Below are 19,892 nucleotides of genomic sequence, written 5' to 3' on the forward strand. Positions count from 1 at the left end.
AACATGTTGTATTTTGAGGCTTTTACTTGTGATGGTGTCTGATGAAATTATTAAAACCGTTTCGCTGTAAGCCTTCTACATCCCTTCTTATAGATGAGTCAGTTTTAAATGTGTATTTACGGGTAAATAAGTATTCATTAGATCATTCAGGGGCAACTTTGGTCCATATTTTTCTAAATCTCAAGATTTAACAAAATGATATAACTATATGTCAGACAAACCAGCGCACCTTTAAATCAGTTTAACTCACGTCAATGTTCGAATGCACTTGGCAGAGTCCCGGATGTCCCAGACTTTGATGTAGGAGGTGGAGACGGTGAAGACCAGACTGGAGCTGTAGCGGACCGACACCACGTTGTTGGGATGACCGGCCAGGGACATTATCTCCTGACCCGTCACCAGATTCCACACCTTACAGGTCCTGTCTGTGGACATGAAGACAGTCTGTCATCTTCTTTATTTTTTCATGCATGGACCATGGTGAGAAAACGACGACATCAAAACTAGAGCAATGAGTGTCGAGCTCAAAATCAAGGCTGTTTGAAAATGAATCACAATGTAAACCCTGTTCTTGGTGATACAAGGGAGACATTAGAAACTTGCAGAATCACTTTTTTCTCTAAAGCCTGGAAGAAACATCAGGATGATTTATTATTATTAAGTGTCTACTTTGGGTCTTTGGTCTCTTTGTATTAATAATGGTGTCATGTAAGCCTGTTTAAGATAAGGCATATTGTTTATGCATGACTCAATAATAACATTAATTAGTCATCAATCATCGTCATCAACAGTAACTGTAAAGCGCCCTGAGGCAAACGCTTGATATTAGATTCAGGGACTATTTTTTGAATTTGCTGATCTTGCTCTGCTGTAGATTTATTTGTATGAATGTTTATCAAGAGGAAAGAGAAACAAAGAATATTTTCTTTGTCACACATTCTTTTACTTTTTAACTAATAGGATAAAACTGTAACTCAGATTGTTGGATCTCCTGGAACCCAAGGATCCCTGATCCTTCTTTATAAAATACAGATCTCTATGATCACCACAATTTCATGGTGGGTGCCCAAGAATAATGACACAAATTCAGTGGTTATGGAGTTGAATAATAATCGCGAGAAAATAAATATTATGATGTAAAAGTGAAGTTGACCTTTGCCATGTCAGAAACGACACCTCATGTCATAATTAGGGAGCAGCAGTAGCTCAGTGTGTAGGGGCTTGGGTTGGGATCTAGAGGGTCGCAGATTAAACTCCTGGGGTCTCATTAATCAACAGTGCGTAGAAAGTGTTCTAAATTCTGTCTTACGAATGAAATTTATAATGTTCTATAAAGTACAAAAAAATCTGTATTTATCAACCATGCAGACAGTGATCGTACGCACATCGGTAGGTAATCAGTGTTGATAAATCCCACATGTTCTTAACCAGCAGGCTTGTGCATGTTCGGGGACATTTGCATTCAGAAACGCCTCCACTAAACCATTTATGGTAACAACACACCTCTTTAAAAACCACGTCAACATATTTACCTCGGAGGAATAATATGAGAGTAAAGAAAAGGAGCTTGAAAGCAGAAATGGAAGTGGATGAGGTTGAATAAAAAATGGTAATAAATAAATAAATAGATAAATAAATACAATAAGGTTAGTAACTCTTGCGCTAAGTGACCCAATTAAATTATTAGTCTTTTCACTTAGTCGAAGTTACTCACAAAAGAACAAATGATGCAGGAGAGAAGGTGACAGGTCAGAGGAGAAAAGACGAAGATGAAGTTTGAGATTAAGCTCAGTGCAAAAAATAAAACTCATCGCGGCACAAAAGCGAGAAGCATTTGCAGCTGGAGGATAACAGAATACTCCAAAATTTCACCCAAGAACGGTACATTTACAGCGTCATCGGGGGCAAAGCTCTCTCTGGGAAAAAAATTAAACAGTGACGCTCTCACAAGAGGACAGGCTGGACCAAACAGATCAGTGCACTCTTTTGAAAAGCCCTTACTGCGGAGCACACGGTTCGCCAAATCATCTAAAGGCAAAACGAGCCATAATGTAACATTTCAAACGCCTATCACGTCGGTCTTTTTAAGGTTTTGGAACAAATTAAGGCAACACGTCTGTTTCAAACTAGACAAAATCACTTATTTGGGGTTTTTAATTAAAGAAAACTTGGAACATGCATCTACGTTGAGATTGGTTCTGGCGTGCTGTGACACTCGTAGTTCTTTCAATGTTCTACCGCTAGATTCTCTGTACGCATGCTCAGAGCTGTGCTTATATTTACACACATTTCTAAGTAAAAGTACAAGTTGATAAATCCCACTCTTTGCGTGGGAATAATAATAATACATTTTATTTATAAGCGCTTTTAAAAAACTCAAAGACACTGTACAATAGTTAAAAACAGAAAGAACAGCACAGTAAAGGACAGACTAACAGACATCACAACATTACACACAAATCATAAAGATAACAACAATAAAGGTAATGAATGTGTGTTGGAAGTGAGTTCCAGAGGGAGGGGGCAGCTATGGAGAAGGCTCTGTCCCCCCCCCAGGTTCGGTGCTTGGTTCTAAGAGGGGGAGACAGGAGGATGGCTTTTGAAGAACGGAGGCTGCGTGTAGGAGTGTGAGGGTGAAGGAGAGCCGTGAGGTAGGAGGGGGCCTGGTGGTTAAGGGCTTTATGTGTGAGGAGAAGGATTTTGAATTGGATACAGTAATGGTAATGGAATGTTCTTGCGCACAAATTACGCACAGCTCCGTGCTTACACACTGTTGATAAATGAGCCCCCTGGTGTGGACCAAAATATTTAAGTTGGTCTGGTTGCTGGAGAGGTGCCAGTTCACTTCCTGAGTACTGCCCAGGTGCCCTTGAGCAAGGCACATAAACCCCAACAGCTCTGGAGCGCTCCCTGCGTAGCAGCCCCACTAATGCCTGTCCATAGCTCCTGTTGGTGCATGTGTGTTTATTCCATGCCTATGTGTGTGAGAAGCATGTGTCTCAACAACAGAGTGTAAACCAGAATTTCCCTCATGGATTAATAAAATATGTAAAATTGATTTGTTGCAAAATAACCCATTTGGAGAGGTCACAGTGGCCTTGACCAATGACCATCATAACAGATCAAATCATAACAAATAACCTCCTAGCATCCCTGACATTCACCAGGAAATGATGGACTGACTTTTTGCCCCGAACACATAACACATCTGTACACTGTCTCCAGTGTCTCCACATCTGTACACTGTCTCCAGTGTCTCCACATCTGTACACTGTCTCAAGTGTCTCCACATCTGTACACTGTCTCTAGTGTCTCCACATCTGTACACTGTCTCCAGTGTCTCCACATCTGTTTACTGTCTCCAGTGTCTCCACATCTGTTTACTGTCTCCAGTGTCTCCACATCTGTACACTGTCTCTAGTGTCTCCACATCTGTACACTGTCTCTAGTGTCTCCACATCTGTACACTGTCTCCAGTGTCTCCACATCTGTACACTGTCTCTAGTGTCTCCACATCTGTACACTGTCTCCACATTTGTAAACTGTCTCTAGTGTCTCCACATCTGTTTACTGTCTCTAGTGTCTCCACATCTGTACACTGTCTCCACATCTGTTTACCGTCTCCAGTGTCTCCACATCTATACACTGTCTCTAGCGTCTCCACATCTGTACACTGTCTCTAGTGTCTCCACATCTGTTTACTGTCTCCAGTGTCTCTACATCTATACACTGTCTCAAGTGTCTCCACATCTGTACACTGTCTCTAGTGTCTCCACATCTGTTTACTGTCTCTAGCGTCTCCACATCTATACACTGTCTCTAGCGTCTCCACATCTGTACACTGTCTCTAGTGTCTCCACATCTGTTTACTGTCTCCAGTGTCTCCACATCTATACACTGTCTCCACATCTGTTTACTGTCTCCAGTGTCTCCACATCTATACACTGTCTCCACATCTGTTTACTGTCTCCACATCTATACACTGACTCTAGTGTCTCCACATCTGTACACTGTCTCTAGTGTCTCCACATCTGTTTACTGTTTCTAGTGTCTCCACATCTATACACTGTCTCTAGCGTCTCCACATCTGTTCACTGTCTCTAGTGTCTCCACATCTGTACAATGTATACAGTGTCTCCACATCGGTACACTGTATCCAGTGTCTCCACATCGGTACACTGTATCCAGTGTCTCCACATCTGTCTCCAGCACAGAGGCATAAAACTTAGCAGCTCCAGGGGGATAAATGAGCGAGTCACTGTATTTGATTTCCAATACATCCACCTCCATTAATTATTATACAAAGCTTTTTAACAAGAATAGTTTTACAGTATGTGCAATATAATTTTTCTACATCTCCTCGTTTATCCACACACTGTGCACCTGCCAATCTTAATTAAACCCTGTCAGGTTTTATTTGCTGTTAACAGCATATGAGCATGTCAAAGTGGAATAAATTAGCATTGCCAGTATAGGAAGCGAACGTGTGAGGAATACTGATGAGGGAGAGGGGAAGAGGTGACGAAGGGAAGGGTGGAGGGATGATTGTGGGTGTTATCAACCTTTGGATCCGGTGAAGAGGAGGTCATCAGTGCAGTCGACACACAGGACCGCTTTATTGTGTCCCTCCGCCACGTGGACGCACTGCAAGGTCGCTGAACGGCTGCTCTTAGTGGCCGGCACAGGATTAATGACGCCCCTGGAAACACACACACACACACACAAAACTATAAAAAGCTGCAGAATAGACATAATACTGTCGAATAATCAGAGCGCAGCACAGAAATAAATCACACCGACGCAACCAGAATCATGCACAGCATGCAGCTCTCATGGCTGATTACCACGACGCTGCAAACCAAGAATAGAAAGAGATGACAGGAACAGTCCAAAGGAAAATTAGGAGGCAGCTGTTTGAAGAGTCACCATTATTGTGCTGGAGAAAAAGAAAACCACGAGTCCAAAAATACCCCTACTGCCCCTTCAAAAGCTTCTCTTTCCCAGCCTGTAACAGATAAAAATAAAAAAAACACCCCAAGACACAAAGACAGATGATCGTTGGAAACCAGCGGAGTTGGATCTTTAGGGTGAAACAATCCAATAAGCAACACAGGAACCCTGATTGATCACCGATTGGCTGACAAGTTGACATCTGCTAGTGTAAGTGTCAAATCATTATCCTCTACTACAGTTGCAGCTAACCAAGAAGCAGCAGGACAAGCTGATGCTGAACCACCGATCCACAGCGCAATGAGTTTTTTTAAAATGAATGAGCTTTCAAATGGCCTGTTGTGCACCGAATAAAAGGCTGACTGAATTGAAAAAAAGGCCAATGAATAGAGAAGATTACTGAGTGTTCAAAGGCAGTAACACGCTTAAAAATAAGAGCCTGTTGGGGTTTATTATAATTATCTATTGATCCCTGATAAGTATCCCATTCATTGTTTAAATGAAGTCTGGGTCTGGTTTATCCAGGTAGCAGGTCTGATGCATCATCTGGCCTCCAGACAGAAGATCTAAGAGTGTTGAGATTGTCTAGGGGTGTCGAGGACGTTGACAAAAGAAGGAGGCCACACAAGAAGAGTCTATGATTAGATCCACCTTGGCCCTGTACACCACAAGTGACCCATAAGGCAAATTAAAAATTTAAAAAAAAGTGTACTTGGGTGGTTCCGATGGAGGAGGGGAAACATTATGTAGCATGTGGTTGGAGGACAGGTGACAGCATCCATCTGTACTGAAGAGAGGAGAAAGTATCAGAGATTCCTGAGCGATGATTTGCAAATCAATCATTTGGAAATTATTTTCTAACAAATAACAAATAGGTTTCCAGGAAGCACAGTGCTAAACTCCACCCTCACACGGGTGAACCAAAGGCTCCAGGCAGAAAGGAGGCGGCTGGGGAGTTGGAGGCAAAGCTTTGACAGCAGCAGCAGAGTATGCAGCATAGGTGTAGTAGAGATCAGTGAGACGGAAGTTGTGTTTAAATGGACCGCCATGATGTGAGAATGAGCTCTGATTTGTGTGTGTGTGACTGAAACAAGGATTCGACCAGTTGGCTGTCAGCTGATTACAGCAGGGACGTATGACTTACATTTCCTGCATGAATTGACGCAAAGCTTCTTTAAAGTCTTTGTATGGGATTTTTTGATCCAGTAGATGTCGCCCTTGAGCACCAGCATGAAACCAAAACAACTTGCGGTGCATTGTTGTGTTAGCATGCTAATGCTAGCGATCTTTATTATGCTCGTATCTTCACACTGCATGTAAATTTACCTGAAATGAGTGTGATCTAGAAACGCAGTTAAGCAGTGAGTACAGTATGTTATTCTTCTTTTCTCTAGTCCCTCAATTAAACAACTTTTATTCGCGAGGGGAGTCAGCCGCTGTCCGGGCGATGTAAACAAACTGAAAATATGACTCGGAAAACTCGGAAAACATCACAGACAGTGGGACTCACAGAGTTATTTTCAGAGGATATACTTGATTTCTATTATATTTAAGTGTGACAAATCGCATATAAAGCCTTAAACAAATCGATACAAATTTGGAAAATTTCAATACTGCTTTTGTCCTCTCTTGTTCGGCGATAGTAGCTGAAGAAGACAGGTGAACAGACATGGACAGACGTGAAGTTTTCTGGTTCGTCTTGAAGCTGGGTTGTAGGAACGAGGTGAGCAGACAAGTAAAAAAAAAAAAGCCCAAATGAGTGCAAGATAGTAATAGAGACAATAGAAAATTGTGATAAAATGGTATCATGAATCCAGTATTAGCAGGAGATTCCTTCTGAATTTGGGGAAAGAGGCCTTAGCCAGACTTTTATAAAAGTGGAGATTTTTGAGTGCAATGCTGTAGCTAATCTCTACAACTTTCCCTGACTCTAATCTGACTCTCTGGCTGCCTTGTGTCAATTTGATTTGCTTAACCTGCAGTACGTTTGCAGTACGCCACACATGCCCTGTCATACGTGTTAACTAGGCAAAGCGGTTACTGGAACAAGCAGGAGGGGAGAGCGGAAGTGGTGGGCTCCTGATGATGGGGCTGTGAAGGAAGAGAGTAGGGTTGCCAATTAAGCAGCAGCATAATGAAAGTGTGTGCTGAGCTGTTTACACATTGGTAGCAGGAGTGTGGGTGGATTGCATGAGGGCAGAAGGGAGACACATATGCTGCATTCACGTCGTACAGAAGAAATTGTTTGGACAGCTTGACAGGGATGCACTCACATGTTCAGACATGTTGTAATCGTACAGAAGACATTACAGAGGATTATTACCCAATCGGATTTACTTAATTCTTACAATACAGGTTTAACTGTGAACATCCTTCAATCTGGTCAAGAAACTGCATTAGTTTTAGAGCCTAATGAAACAAATCTGGAGCAATAACCAGTTCTAAGTCCTGAATGATATGAGACGTTTGAGAACAGTTACTATCTTACTACGATCTGAGGATTTCAGATTCTAGGAATCATCAATATGGCAGGAAATACAGAAAATTTTGGGCTGCTATTGTGATACTTTCATGACTTTTCAAATGCCTTCAAGAGGGTAGTCCCTTACAGTAAATCACCCCAAGCATTGTTTCCTGCATTATGTGTTCAGCGACGCATATCAGAGAGTTAATACAACAAAAGCAAGGATGCTAAAAAACAGCTTTAAGTCTGAACGACACACAGGTGCTAAAAGGCGGAGCACAGAAGTACTGTTTAAAAAAAAAATATGGCATCATCAACAACATCGACAGCTTCTCATGATGAGAAGCATCACACTATGAAGGTAGATGTGAGCTTGTAGAATGTGATGTGAGAACTTGAAGGAAAAAAAAGTGAACTTGTATGTAAAAATGTTTACTTGTATAAAAAATCCACTGCTTGAGTTTTGCAACACATTTTGCGAGACATCTGGAGCAAAACAAATTTGTACTTGTAGAAATGCCCCCTCCCTCCTCCCCTCGCTGTGTGTCTGCGTGTGGGGGGAATTGGCCAATCAGAAGTAAATTTCCAGTGAATGCAGTTTATATATTCATCACAATCACAAACTACAAGATAGTACAACACTTTCATTAACAGTATAAACACTATATCAACTCAAGTTACTTTTAAGAAGAAACGATATAATTTGCAAGGGATTGTGGGATAGGTAGTCCCTTGACTCAGTAACAAAAATTATGTACACAGTCTTGTATCTTTGCCTTTTTCTCCGTTTTTCGATGCCGTTTTGGCGCCAAATTAAATGTACTATAGTCATGAGTATTGGGTTGGCTGGTTGTCTTGGTTTCAGTCACCAATCTCTTGATGTAAGAATTTTGTGAAAAGTCAATGGAGGATTTGAATGGGGAAATTTACTTCTGATTGGCTTAGGACCCTGTTGCGAAGGTTGGATCAGACACCTTCATTAGCAGAGTGTAGAGGGCTGGAGGGATAGTAGACCTCAATGAGAGATAATTTAATAAAAAGAACGTCTAGATCTGCTCTTTTTGTAAAGTGTAGATAACATTTTTTATGAATCAGTGCTATGCAAAAAGAAGGTTGATTGATATTCATTATATTACGACAGGATACGAAGGGCTCCCTTGTCCACTTGGGGAAATTTGTCTTGAACTCCAAGATGATAATAGAAGCATCATGCACATTTGGACACAGTTTTTTTTTTATCAGCAGCTTAAATCTAACCAATCAAAGGTTGGGATGAGGCTGAAATACATGTCTGGTCTTAATTATGATCAGGGACACATTCAGTTTTCAACTGTTATCCGCATTTACTATATGCAATTAGTAAAGGCTAACATGTCCCACACTAATAGAATCTGTATCTGTGCATTAAAAAAACCCCAATGTAATTAAAATGCGTTATGTAGTTTGTTGTACGCACATAAATGAGTCACACTGCACACCCTGATGGAGACCTCTCAAGCCTTTCTGTCAGACAATAAGAGTCTCTGTGAGTTGGTACTATTAATGTGAAACTAACAGCTTTGTTGGCCTCTACTGGCTTTGCACTTTTGACACATTATCAGTACTCATGCAGTCACATACTGACCATGCTTGTCGGGGTGCAAAAAAAGTATTCCCGTAAGAAGACAGGAAGTAGAAACGCTTTCAACATGTGAATACGCGTTGTTATCGCCTTATTATTCTTGAGAAGAAGACACAAAGCACATTTTAGGGGAACAGCTCGTTCTTCCGTTTCAGTCTCACTCCCAAGAGTTTACTGATAAGACAAAGAAAGGGAAGGAACAGTGACTACTTCAGGGATGTTTGTCATGTAAATCAGCAGGAAAGAGGCTGATCCGCAAGTTGAACACTGAATTTAAGTCAAACTACAAAGAATTTTAAAGAAAACATCCTCACTATGGCTCAAAAAGAGTCATAATGTTCAGGTTAGTTAGGAACAATATGACTTTAAATTCAGTGTCAAACATTGCAGCTCATGTTGTCACACAAGGCGCAGAGAAATCTTTCATTTAGCAGTAGATGACATGCTTCTCCACAGCAGGAAACCCATAGAAGGAGTATTAGTAGTAGCTGAATTGAAGTTACTCTGCATCATTATTTCGGCCCTGCAGCCACAACATCGGCAGCAAGCTCTTACTGTTTAATCTCCTTGATCTTTGCCCTGTCCGATGCTGCTTGTGACTTGTCATAGGTCTTCCTGCGAGCGAGCGGGGAGGGCTCCGGAGTGCGTTTTTCCCGCCCTGGTGAAGTTCTGGAGCCAGAACTGATCATTCAGTTTCACACATTAATACACACACAACACAAAGGATCACAATGAAATGAAAAAAAGAATGTGAAAATAAAAATAAATCAATGAAACGATGAGCATGAAGTACACAGAGAAACACATTTACCTGATTTTTAAAGTCCCAAAACTGTGGTGGGTCTTCGCCAAGCTCATGTTAATTTACTAAGGTCCCTGTGTAGAATTTGTTCTAAAGTTTTGTACAACTCTTTTACTTCATTTGCTGAAGGAAAACTATCAGCCATGGCAGATTTGAAAGACAAGTCAGTGTGCACTCAGGTATAAAGCAAGGCCTGTTAAAGCCATGGAGTTAGTATTTGTGCTGTGTAGACTGAAGTAAGGATTAGAAAAGCTGTTTAAGCAGGGCCAGCAATAAGTAAAGAACATATATGTATATCGGCTTGTCTCTACATGCTGTTCTTCAAAGGCCTCATCAGTGGGAGGAAGGCATGGCCATTTGATGTGAGGATGCTCATGAATAATGTGAAACTAAATTAAATTACAGCCGAGGATGAAGCAGCAACATCAAACATGCAGGAAGGAAGGAAGCAGTAATTATTGTGTTAGCAAAAAAGAGTGGCGGCCCTGGACTTACATGCTGCCCATTTTAGAGGAAAAGCCGGGGGAGAGAGCTGTGTAGTCCCTGACTGAGGAGCCTGACGAGTCCAGGTCTCCTCCCCCGTCGGGTGTTTCAGCTAACGGCAGCATCGGACCGGAGAAGTCAGCGGGAGCATCGGGGGCGGAGTCACTGTTAGCGTAAAGCAACTCCATCTGAGTTGTGGTCCTTCTACGGGCCTGTGCAGCAAAACATTTGTGAAAAGTGAAGACAGGAATTTATCTGGGAAATAATTGTATACACAGAGAACCAAGCATTGAAACATCAGAGAGTGTAATACCTTATTTCTTGTTTTGTTCTCTCCGCAGAGTTTCATGAGATCTGATGCCAAGGTGCTGAGGGGAAAAGACATCATGTTGAGTATATACATTTATACAACCTTCTGTTTAATCATAGTTTAAAAGATTGGCTTCATTTTCCAACAACAGAGGTTACCACTTATATCACACCAACTTACTTTCCCTCTGCAGACGGGCTCTGTGCAGACTCATCACTGCTGCTGTCATCCCCGTTCTCTGTTAAATGAGATCAATGAATAATATCAGAGTTGAGAGAAGAATCTTTTGAGAAACACCTGCATGTTACTAATTACTTGTTTAAATAATTTTAAGCTTATATAACTTTGATTAGTTTACAGTTGTTATCTTTTTTCCATTATCTAACTTACAGATACAGCAATTGTCCTGACTTTATTTTAAAAAGCTGTGCATAATGGATGAGGAAAAGATGAACGATTGAAGCAGACGAGGGCGATGTCAGAGCAGCGCCATGCTGTTTTATCAACAAACAGAGACTTGGTCCTCACTGAGCTCAATTGGGCCAGATGGATTGAAAAAGGTCAGACAGCGGACAGGTGGTGGGTGTTATTGAGAGAGATGTGTGGGCAGGTAAAAGAGTCCGATATGAGACAACAAGGTGGGGAGGTGAAAAGAATCATTAGTCCGTGGCTCCAGACAGGGTCAGCTGACCTACAGGATCCAACAGAGCTATAATATCCATGTTGTGAGGCTCCTGTGGAAGGTTCAGGTTAGCAGGTTGCTAAAGCATGAAGGCTGTAGCACACAAGGAGCTAGTAAGAGTAAGAGGTGCTAATGTGTCCAGATGAGAGGGAGGGAAGGGGGAGGTCAGCAGACAGATGGAGGGAAGCTTGGTTGCATTGCACCTCATGCACCTGGTCATGTTACGCTCAGTTAGTTTCCGATTGTAAAGGGAAGGAAACATGCATTCATAACACAGGTAAGAGTCTAATGTGATTTCACTTACCGGCCGGGATGTTACCTAGCTCTGCACAAACATGAGAAAACAAAAAAGAAAAAAAGAAAACGTGGGGGAACAGAAAAGAGGCAATGCACAAATCAAAAAACACAGTCCCCCGAAATACTAAAAAAAACAAACAAAGGAAAATAAAGTGAAGCTACTTTAACACAGCCTCCTACTGAACAGAGGCTGGCAAAAACACACGACGCCGCAGAATTTATGTTGTAATATTATAGTTCAATCAACACTAAAACCTAGATTATTTTGTGTTTTCTCTTATATGTTTTCAAACTTTGTGCCAGACTTGAATTAGGTGGTTTAATTGTTAGTTTATAATATTCAGGCCAGCTTCTATTCTGCAGAAGGCAACGAGCAAGAGCATGTCAAGAGGTCCCATCATGCAACTGACCAGTGACCCCGTCCTCTCCCTGAAAAGCCAAATCATGTGTAATAAATTTGTCATCCTGGTACTGAAACTTCCAGGATGTTGAGTGTTAAATCAGGGGTCTGGTCCGTGTTTTTGGGGTCCTCATCTCCAGGTCTATCTCACTCAAAAGAAACACAGTTGTTACCTTGCAGTGCATTCCCCAGCAGCGCGTCCAGCTCGGGGTTGAACTCTGCTTTCTCCTTCAGCATGTGGAACAGCAGCTGGTTCTGCGTGGCGCTAGTGATCTCTGTCTGCTTCAGTCGGCCCTCCATCACCTTCACCTGGGACTCCCTCTGGGCCGCCTGGAGACCCTGAAGGGTTCAGACCACAGAAGTGACACGCTTAGATTACTCACAAAGACCCTGTAGTGTAGAGTTTCAATTTCTGATTCAACAAGAATCAAAGATTATTTTCTTAGAGACCAAATATGAGACAACTTATCATGAACTCTACATGATTACGTTTGACTGCCTGTCTTGGAATGAAAAATTAAGGCGGTGACAGGTGTTCATTCGTTCAAAACATGTCTGTTGCAAATTAAACACAGCGTAATAATCGTTAAAAACATTCCTGATGAAAATGATTTGAAGAGCTGTTACCTTGTTGATAGCCATTAACATGAAGTGATCAAGTAGAAAACGAGCCTCAGTCAGGGTACAAGAACCCACCACGGCAGAGATGTCCACAGTGTCGCCTTCCTCCTGAAAAAAGAAAAAAGCTTGAATTAAACAACCTTGACTAAAAAACACATAAAAAGATATCTAACTTAAAGGTTATGTCACTTTCTGGTTTCCAATTTCCAAAGTAGTTTGGCTGTCTTACCTTTGTTTCCTCCATCTGCATGATGTTGGCCTGACAGTCAGCGATGCTATCGTTGATGTAGTCGATGTTAGCCGCCAAAGCGTCCACTTCCTCGCTGAGTGGAACCGCCGCCTTCTCCACCTCTGGCCCCTCCCTCATCAGCCTGTCCCTCTTCCTGATGACCTTCTCTTTACGCTTGGTCAGCTCCTCTCGTTGCTGGGAACACACAGTGAAACACACATTAATAGAAAATCGACAGAACTTTGAACAGATTCCCAGACTATGCAGTTATTCCTAAATAAGAACACTGTGGCTCAGTGGTAGAGTTGGTCGTCTCCTGACCAAAAAGTCAGGGGTTTGATCCCCAGCTCCTGCAGCCATATGCCGATGTGTCCTTAGGTAAGACACTTAACCTTGTGATTGGTCATGCTGCTACATCGGCAAAAGTGACTGTTTGAATTGATCTGCCATCAGTGTGTGAATTTGGTAAGGATAGGTAGGTGTGACCTGCGGTGTAAAAAGCGCTTTGAGTAGTCAGAAAAGCGATATAGAAGCTCAAGTCCATTACCATCTACATGTTGCAAATGTACAGGTCAGGTGGAGGAGGAGGGGAAGCAAAGGTCTAGGGTTTGTTTATTCAAGAAACAGAAGAAAGAGGTAAACAAGAAGTAACAGATTCCACAATCACAAACTTGTGCCAGGTTTTATTTTTGTTTCTGTTGCCCACTGACGATGATGACGACGATGAATCGTGCGACAAATGTGTGATGAAGTAGCAGTGATCTACCCCCCTCCAGGATCAAACCCTCACAGCATTTTCTCCAGAACAAACCTTAAAATAACCACTCGGCTGTCATGAGCTTGAAATGTGACACAGACATTTCGACAGCCTCCTCACAGACATCTGCCAAAAGTCTTCACTGGCATTTCCAGCACCAAAACATCATGATTCAACTGTAGAATGTAGCGTAAATGATGCATATATATTATTAACACCTACAGTAAGCATGTGTAAGCTTCTATTTGGGTATTCATCGACTGTACGCAGGGTTGACGGAAGAATAACAAACCAAATGTCATGAGCAGAATACTCCCAATAATGTGCTGTTTTTGAGTTTTATACTGGTTTGTTTTGGCAGTTTTTTTGTCCTTGTTTTGAGTTTTTATAATTAAGTGTCATATTATTAATTATCAGAATTTCATCCTGACTTAGTTTTCCACCTTTTCCACCAACTATCAGCAACTCTGAAGTAGTTTGATGATTAGGTTTCTTGTCTGAAGTCAAGAGTATTTTGTTGCTACTACTTCTGGTCATGAACTTAAACCCACAGCAGTCTAGTCAGTATCCTACTTTTGCACTTGAATTTGCGTTATTCATGTTGGTCGCCATCTTGATTATTAAAACAAAGCTTGGGAGGGTTGGTGGCGGCAACAATGGCAGGTACCTGCAGCGATATCGTCTTTCTGATGTGTACCTGGTTGAATGTCTTACAAGAGGAGGGAGTCGTATCAGAATAAGACATTCCTGCGTTTTCCAGTAAAGTCTGAAATCCATTGCCAGTCGATTGTGAAAATAAGAAGAGATATCGGACTACATTTGCAGGTAAGGACGTCACTAATGTTAGCCTGGCAGTTAGCTAACTACTGTTATGAGGTATGTTACTGAGAGCAAGCTAGCTCTGTATTATATGAAATCACATGGGTTTCATATGATCTTTAAGTTAGCTGGTTTACCAACAACATCACAACTGCAATGCTCTTCATGTTTGTGAGACAGCCAGCAGCAAACAGTAAACAAACACATCTCATAGTATCATAAATATTGTTACACTAATACGGCCAAAGTTGTACCTTGAGGAGGCGGTTCATGTCTGCCTCCATGTTGGAGATGGTCATCCGCTGCATGATGATGTCAGAGATCCGTCGCTCCAGAGACTGCCACTTATTACGGGCCACTCTGGTGAAGTAAACACCCGCTGTACGTCTGTAGAAAGACCTGCACACAAGGTTTCGATACGTTCAATATTACTGATTGAATCAGCATAAGCTTTTATTTGCAAAGAGGAGTTTATGTGACATTTTAGAGATTAAGAGCCGATTTGATTGGCCCCTGAGTTTTTTAAGATTTCGGAGTTGGCCAGAGCATTCTTTAAGTGAGGAATGCTGATTTATAGAAATCCAGGATAACTTATGCGGGTGGTTAGAGTCCTAATTATAATACCATAGTTATAAATGTTGTAAAGAAAAAAAAAAAAGTATTCATGAAAAAGCATGTATATTTAGCATCTCTGAATACACCCTCCTCTGACACACTCACCTGGTGCCGTTTGGAGCAGCGTTGCCGGAGGAGTACAGGCGTCCAGATGGGGGTCTATGAGAGGAGTCCTGGGCTGAATCTGGCAGATTGACCTTCCTGACGACCTTCCCTGAGGTGGGCCTGGCCTGTCTCCTCAGAGCCGTCACCTGACACACACGCGAGCGACACAGAAAAAAAAAGTAAGAATAGTTGAGCACTGAATGAACTCCATGTGTGTTTCTGCATGCATAATGTATCACAAGTATTTCTGCATACATAATGCATAAATCCACATCCATCTGCTGCTGCTCACCTCTTCAGTCTTTCTCCGCAGAATCAGCTCCTGCTGCCTTTTCTGAGCCTCCAGTAGTTTTAGTTGGTGCTAAAACACGACACAAATGAATTATTGTACTGAAACACATGTAGGGCTGTGCATGATGAGAAGCCTTACAGCTACCAAAGAAACCTGAGTTTGTGAAGTGAGACACTGACCAGTCCCAACAGCAGACCTTAGATCTACACTTCTTTCTCATCTTATCAAGAATAAAGTTAAACAACCAAAACGGTTTACCTAAATTCTATACAGTAATGTATTCAAACCTTAATAGCTTGTATAGATAATTTGCAGAACCTTCAAAATAAAATGTGAAACATCTTAATCTATGCTTTATTATAGCTCATTTATATATGTGTATAAGCAGCATTGTTTTAATATGAAACGGTCATTATCAGGACATGAGATTTTGGTCACATCACAAGCCTTAAACTGGTGGTGAGGATTTGATTAGAGTTCAAGGCAGGGTTGGTAATTTTCGAAAACTAGCATGATTTTGAAAGTAGCATTCCCTCAGTGCTCCGTCTACACCCACTCCCCTCTGTGCTCCCTCAAAAGCCACGCCCCCTCACTTACATGAACGAGTGCCATTGCCTCAGAAGCGGACCTCAGCTTTGTAGAAACTACGTCGTCGTCTCAGGTCTCATTCAGCAGTAAGTAAACACTAAACTTTATCATAATACATGTAAAAAAAATAATGTGACTATTTCACTGATCATAAAGGCCAAACTCACAGTATAAACTCTGTCATCAGTGATGTGCTTTGAGTGTGGGCTAGTGCGTGCATGGGGAAGAGAGCGAGCAAGGAGACAGGGAGGCGTGATTTTCGACATTGGTCGAAGTTTTTACAGGCTTACAACTGATACAGATGACAGATTTTCTTCATTCCCTTTTCAGAGCACATCAGTTATTCATTTCTGTCAGGGCCTAAAGACAATTTTCTGGAGGAAATAACCAACCCTTCCTTTAAGTGAAGCAAACTTAATAAAGTGACTTACCTCTTGTTTGCGCTGGTCTTTCTTTAAGGAGGCGATCTCTCTGTTCCTACGAGACTCGTTCATCCTGTTCTTCTCCTGCTGCTCCTTCATCTGCTTCATGAGACGAACCTGGAACAACATAATTAAAAAAGTGTTTGTATTTTCATATATCCAGGAAGGACAACAACATTTGATCGTAAAGGTCTAATAACACTGCCTAAATATATTTTAATGATGTAGTCGGTGCCCCCACACTGACACATTATAGCAGTTTGAGATTTTGTTATTCACACAAAATATGGTAAACAAAAGTCCAGATAATGGGACTGTAGTGCAGCCAAGGTTCACTCGATGACACCCTGAATCAAGTTGAGACCGAAGATTTCTACCAGAGGCATTTTAGGAGACTTTAACGCACTAAAAATCACCAGTCATACCTTTGTCTTCTTCATTTCAGCCACATCCATCTGAAGCTTCTTCAGCTGTTTCTCATACTGTGATTGGTTCTTCAGCAGGCGGGCGTGCTCCTTCTGAGCCGACTGGAGTTTCTGGAGCTCCTTGTTCATAATGCTCAGCTTCTTCTCGTATTCAGTCTTGATTTTTTTGGCCTTGTCTTCTGTACCGCTCTCTACTGAAGCTGAAAGTATACAAGATATAAATCTTTAAAAAACTAAATAAACATGACAAGATTTGATGCAGTATTGCTCTAAGAAAATCTAAAAGTGGTCCATTACATTTTTCCTCTGTTGGTTTAGAAAGTCAGAAACTTTGATCTAAGCTGTCAAAAACTCTTTGACTCTTGTTTGGCAGGCTGAAAACTCCTCCATGATTTAAAACCTGCATCAGCTTTGATCCATTAGTGCTGATAAACATAAATGCAGCTGTCAGCGTCTGTCTGCTTGCAGAGATTATTCACGACTAACTTGAAAGCATTCTCTGAAGCACATAAAGTCTGGGGCATTTGACGGATATTTCTTTTCATTTCTGAAGAACAGAAACTGTGATCAAATGTGTCAGAGAGATATAAATTCTTCTAATAGAAGCTCCAAACAGGAAAGGACTTAAATACACACCACTTAAAAGACTGAAATAAACTGAATAAGTAGGCAGCAATATTAAAAGTTAAACCCACATATCAATCCTGGTCGAGGGTTTTTGGGCTAGAGCGGAAAGTTTTATACATTTTGAACATCTTGTCGATATATGTCCTGTCCCCCCCCCCCCCCCCCCGTGGTAACCCGTTCTTCTTACTCATGTTTTGGAGGACACGGTCCCGCTCCAGCTGGGTGTCCTTGATCTTGCACTGCAGCATCATCAGCTTCTGCTCGTACTGCTGTTTGAGTGTGTGCAGACGCCGCTGGCTGTTCTCCAGCTCGTCGATCAGCTTCTGCTTGATGGCGATCTCGCAGGTGATGTTGGCCAGGTCGGCCTGGAAGTTCTCTGTTGAACGCACAATGAGATGAGCGTATGGACACAAATGGACAGTTCCTTTAAGACCCTTTTTGTGAAATATTTATACTTGTTTGAAAGATCTCTTTATCTTCCCGTGAGGCGTTTTTAATCGTTAATGAAACAGACCAAAGATAATACTGGTGCCTCTTTATGACCTACAAAAGCAAAAGAGACTGTGTACAAGAAGAGTGACTATTTATTTTGATCAAGTTATTTGTACACTTGTATCCACCAGGGGTGTTTCCAGAGCTTTTGACTGGGCTGGCCTAAATGGGGCCCTGACTGACGCAGGGGTGGCATATATGAACACACACACTATCTAATTTCATTTACCTTTTCTATTTCCACTATCGACGCAACAAAAAAGGATGGCGACGTCTGTATCTCATTGTATAGACCGAGCCTTTTTCCTCTATTGTGTCTAGTCTAGGGTTATAATGGTCGTAGTTAATGCTGCATCCTGTTCTTTGGGGTTGTCTTCTGTTTTTGTTGTTGTTTTTGTCAAATCAAATACCGACAGATCAAGGCAAGTCTGAACGATGGGTCTTTAGCTGCTTTTTAAAAGTGTCCACAGAGGTCAAGGCTCTCAGTCCTGGTGGAAGGCAGGTCCAAAATGTAGGTGCCACAACCTCAAAGTCTCCTCTGGTTTTTAGCCTCCTGCAAGTAACCGCCAGCAGACCCCTGGTCAGAGGACCTCAGGGACCTGCTGGTGTTATATGGACTCAGCAGCTCAGTGGCTGTCTTTGTATTGCTGTGTTGTACTCTTGTTTGTTTGGGACCCCCTTGAAAACAAGGTGATACACCTCAAAGGGGTTCATCCTGATATTATGAATTTCAAATAACATAGAAATCTTCACAGCTTAAGTTTTTAAGAACTCAAAAAGATGTCGACCAAAGTCACAAAAAATTGCATGCACACTGCTTCATAAAGAAGGCTGAACAAACTCTCCGGGGCTCTGAGTTGATGAGGAGGGCTGTATTATTCAGTCTCTGGTTATTTCCATATTTTAGGTTGTTGTTTAGTATTTTCATTTAACTGCACACCCCAGCTTTAACACATCACCTGTGAAAATATCACAACTCATCAGACCTAAATAAAGGTGTACGTTCATGTGACGCTGGCTGCCTTGTCGTCTTTTAGTGAATGAACAGCTCCCCCTTGTGGACAATCAGCAGTCTGTTAAGCTGAATAAGTGATAAGACACCACACACACACACTTCGCTTTGACCTGATGTAATCGACCATGTTTGTTATGTGTTGTGTGTAGCTGTTGAAATGCAACGTCTCCTGTCTGCACAACAAATGTACCTTTCTAGGTACCAATAAAGAAACCTTGAACACTCTCTGTCATTCATACCTTTTTCATCCGACTCTGAGTCAGAATCATCAGAGCTCTCCTCCACATCCATCTCCTCCTCGTCTTCATCCTCTTCCTCTTCTGCTTCCTCGTGGTCGCTGCCTTCCTGGACCTCCTTCAAGACAGCAGATTTATAATTCACTATCTAAAGTTAAGACCTTTTTTTTTTTTTAAAGTAAGGATGAATCAATCGTACTATTTCTGGGTCTTCAATGACTCGCTCCGCCAATTCCTTCTCCGTGCCCTTTTCTTGCTCGTTGTCGGGAACTTCTTCCTTGTTGGCACTGAAAAGTGTCAGACACGAGGCTAAGAATCAGTGACATCATGGTTCTCCACAGGTACGTTAACACACACGTAGACAAGAAGAATACTTCTAATTAATCATCGGGGGGAAAAGAAGCATCGTTTATTTGTACTTTTTAGAAGTTTAACTTTTGTAAAAACCATAAAGCTCAGCACAGATCTCTTCTGATGGACTTCACTACACTTGTGGTTTGAAATGAGAAAATGCACAATTTACATGCAGGCAAAAAGCCTAATGAATAGAGAGGTGGGGGAAAATCGATACAGCATAGTATAGCGATATTTTGCTTGGCGATATAATATCGTCTCATGGACGACAAGTATCAATAGATTT

The 19,892-nt window shown here is 41.7% G+C and overlaps 1 protein-coding gene across 1 annotated transcript in view; it reads right to left on the minus strand.

Annotated features, from left to right (window-relative positions):
* kif21a (kinesin family member 21A) overlaps positions 1-19,892 on the minus strand; it is a gene marked incomplete in the record, with an annotated part of 63,280 nt that overhangs the window by 7,665 nt on the left and 35,723 nt on the right. Inside the window, 18 exon segments of the mRNA XM_065956907.1 lie at positions 251-425; positions 4,563-4,699; positions 9,591-9,716; positions 10,333-10,532; positions 10,634-10,688; positions 10,811-10,868; positions 11,617-11,637; positions 12,183-12,348; positions 12,637-12,738; positions 12,860-13,054; positions 14,690-14,834; positions 15,156-15,301; positions 15,448-15,516; positions 16,467-16,574; positions 16,883-17,082; positions 17,697-17,885; positions 19,256-19,370; positions 19,452-19,539. Of these exon segments, the coding sequence (XP_065812979.1) occupies positions 251-425; positions 4,563-4,699; positions 9,591-9,716; positions 10,333-10,532; positions 10,634-10,688; positions 10,811-10,868; positions 11,617-11,637; positions 12,183-12,348; positions 12,637-12,738; positions 12,860-13,054; positions 14,690-14,834; positions 15,156-15,301; positions 15,448-15,516; positions 16,467-16,574; positions 16,883-17,082; positions 17,697-17,885; positions 19,256-19,370; positions 19,452-19,539 (2,295 nt within the window).

Source organism: Labrus bergylta, chromosome 7 (assembly GCF_963930695.1).
Source record: "Labrus bergylta chromosome 7, fLabBer1.1, whole genome shotgun sequence".
NCBI lineage: Eukaryota > Metazoa > Chordata > Actinopteri > Labriformes > Labridae > Labrus > Labrus bergylta.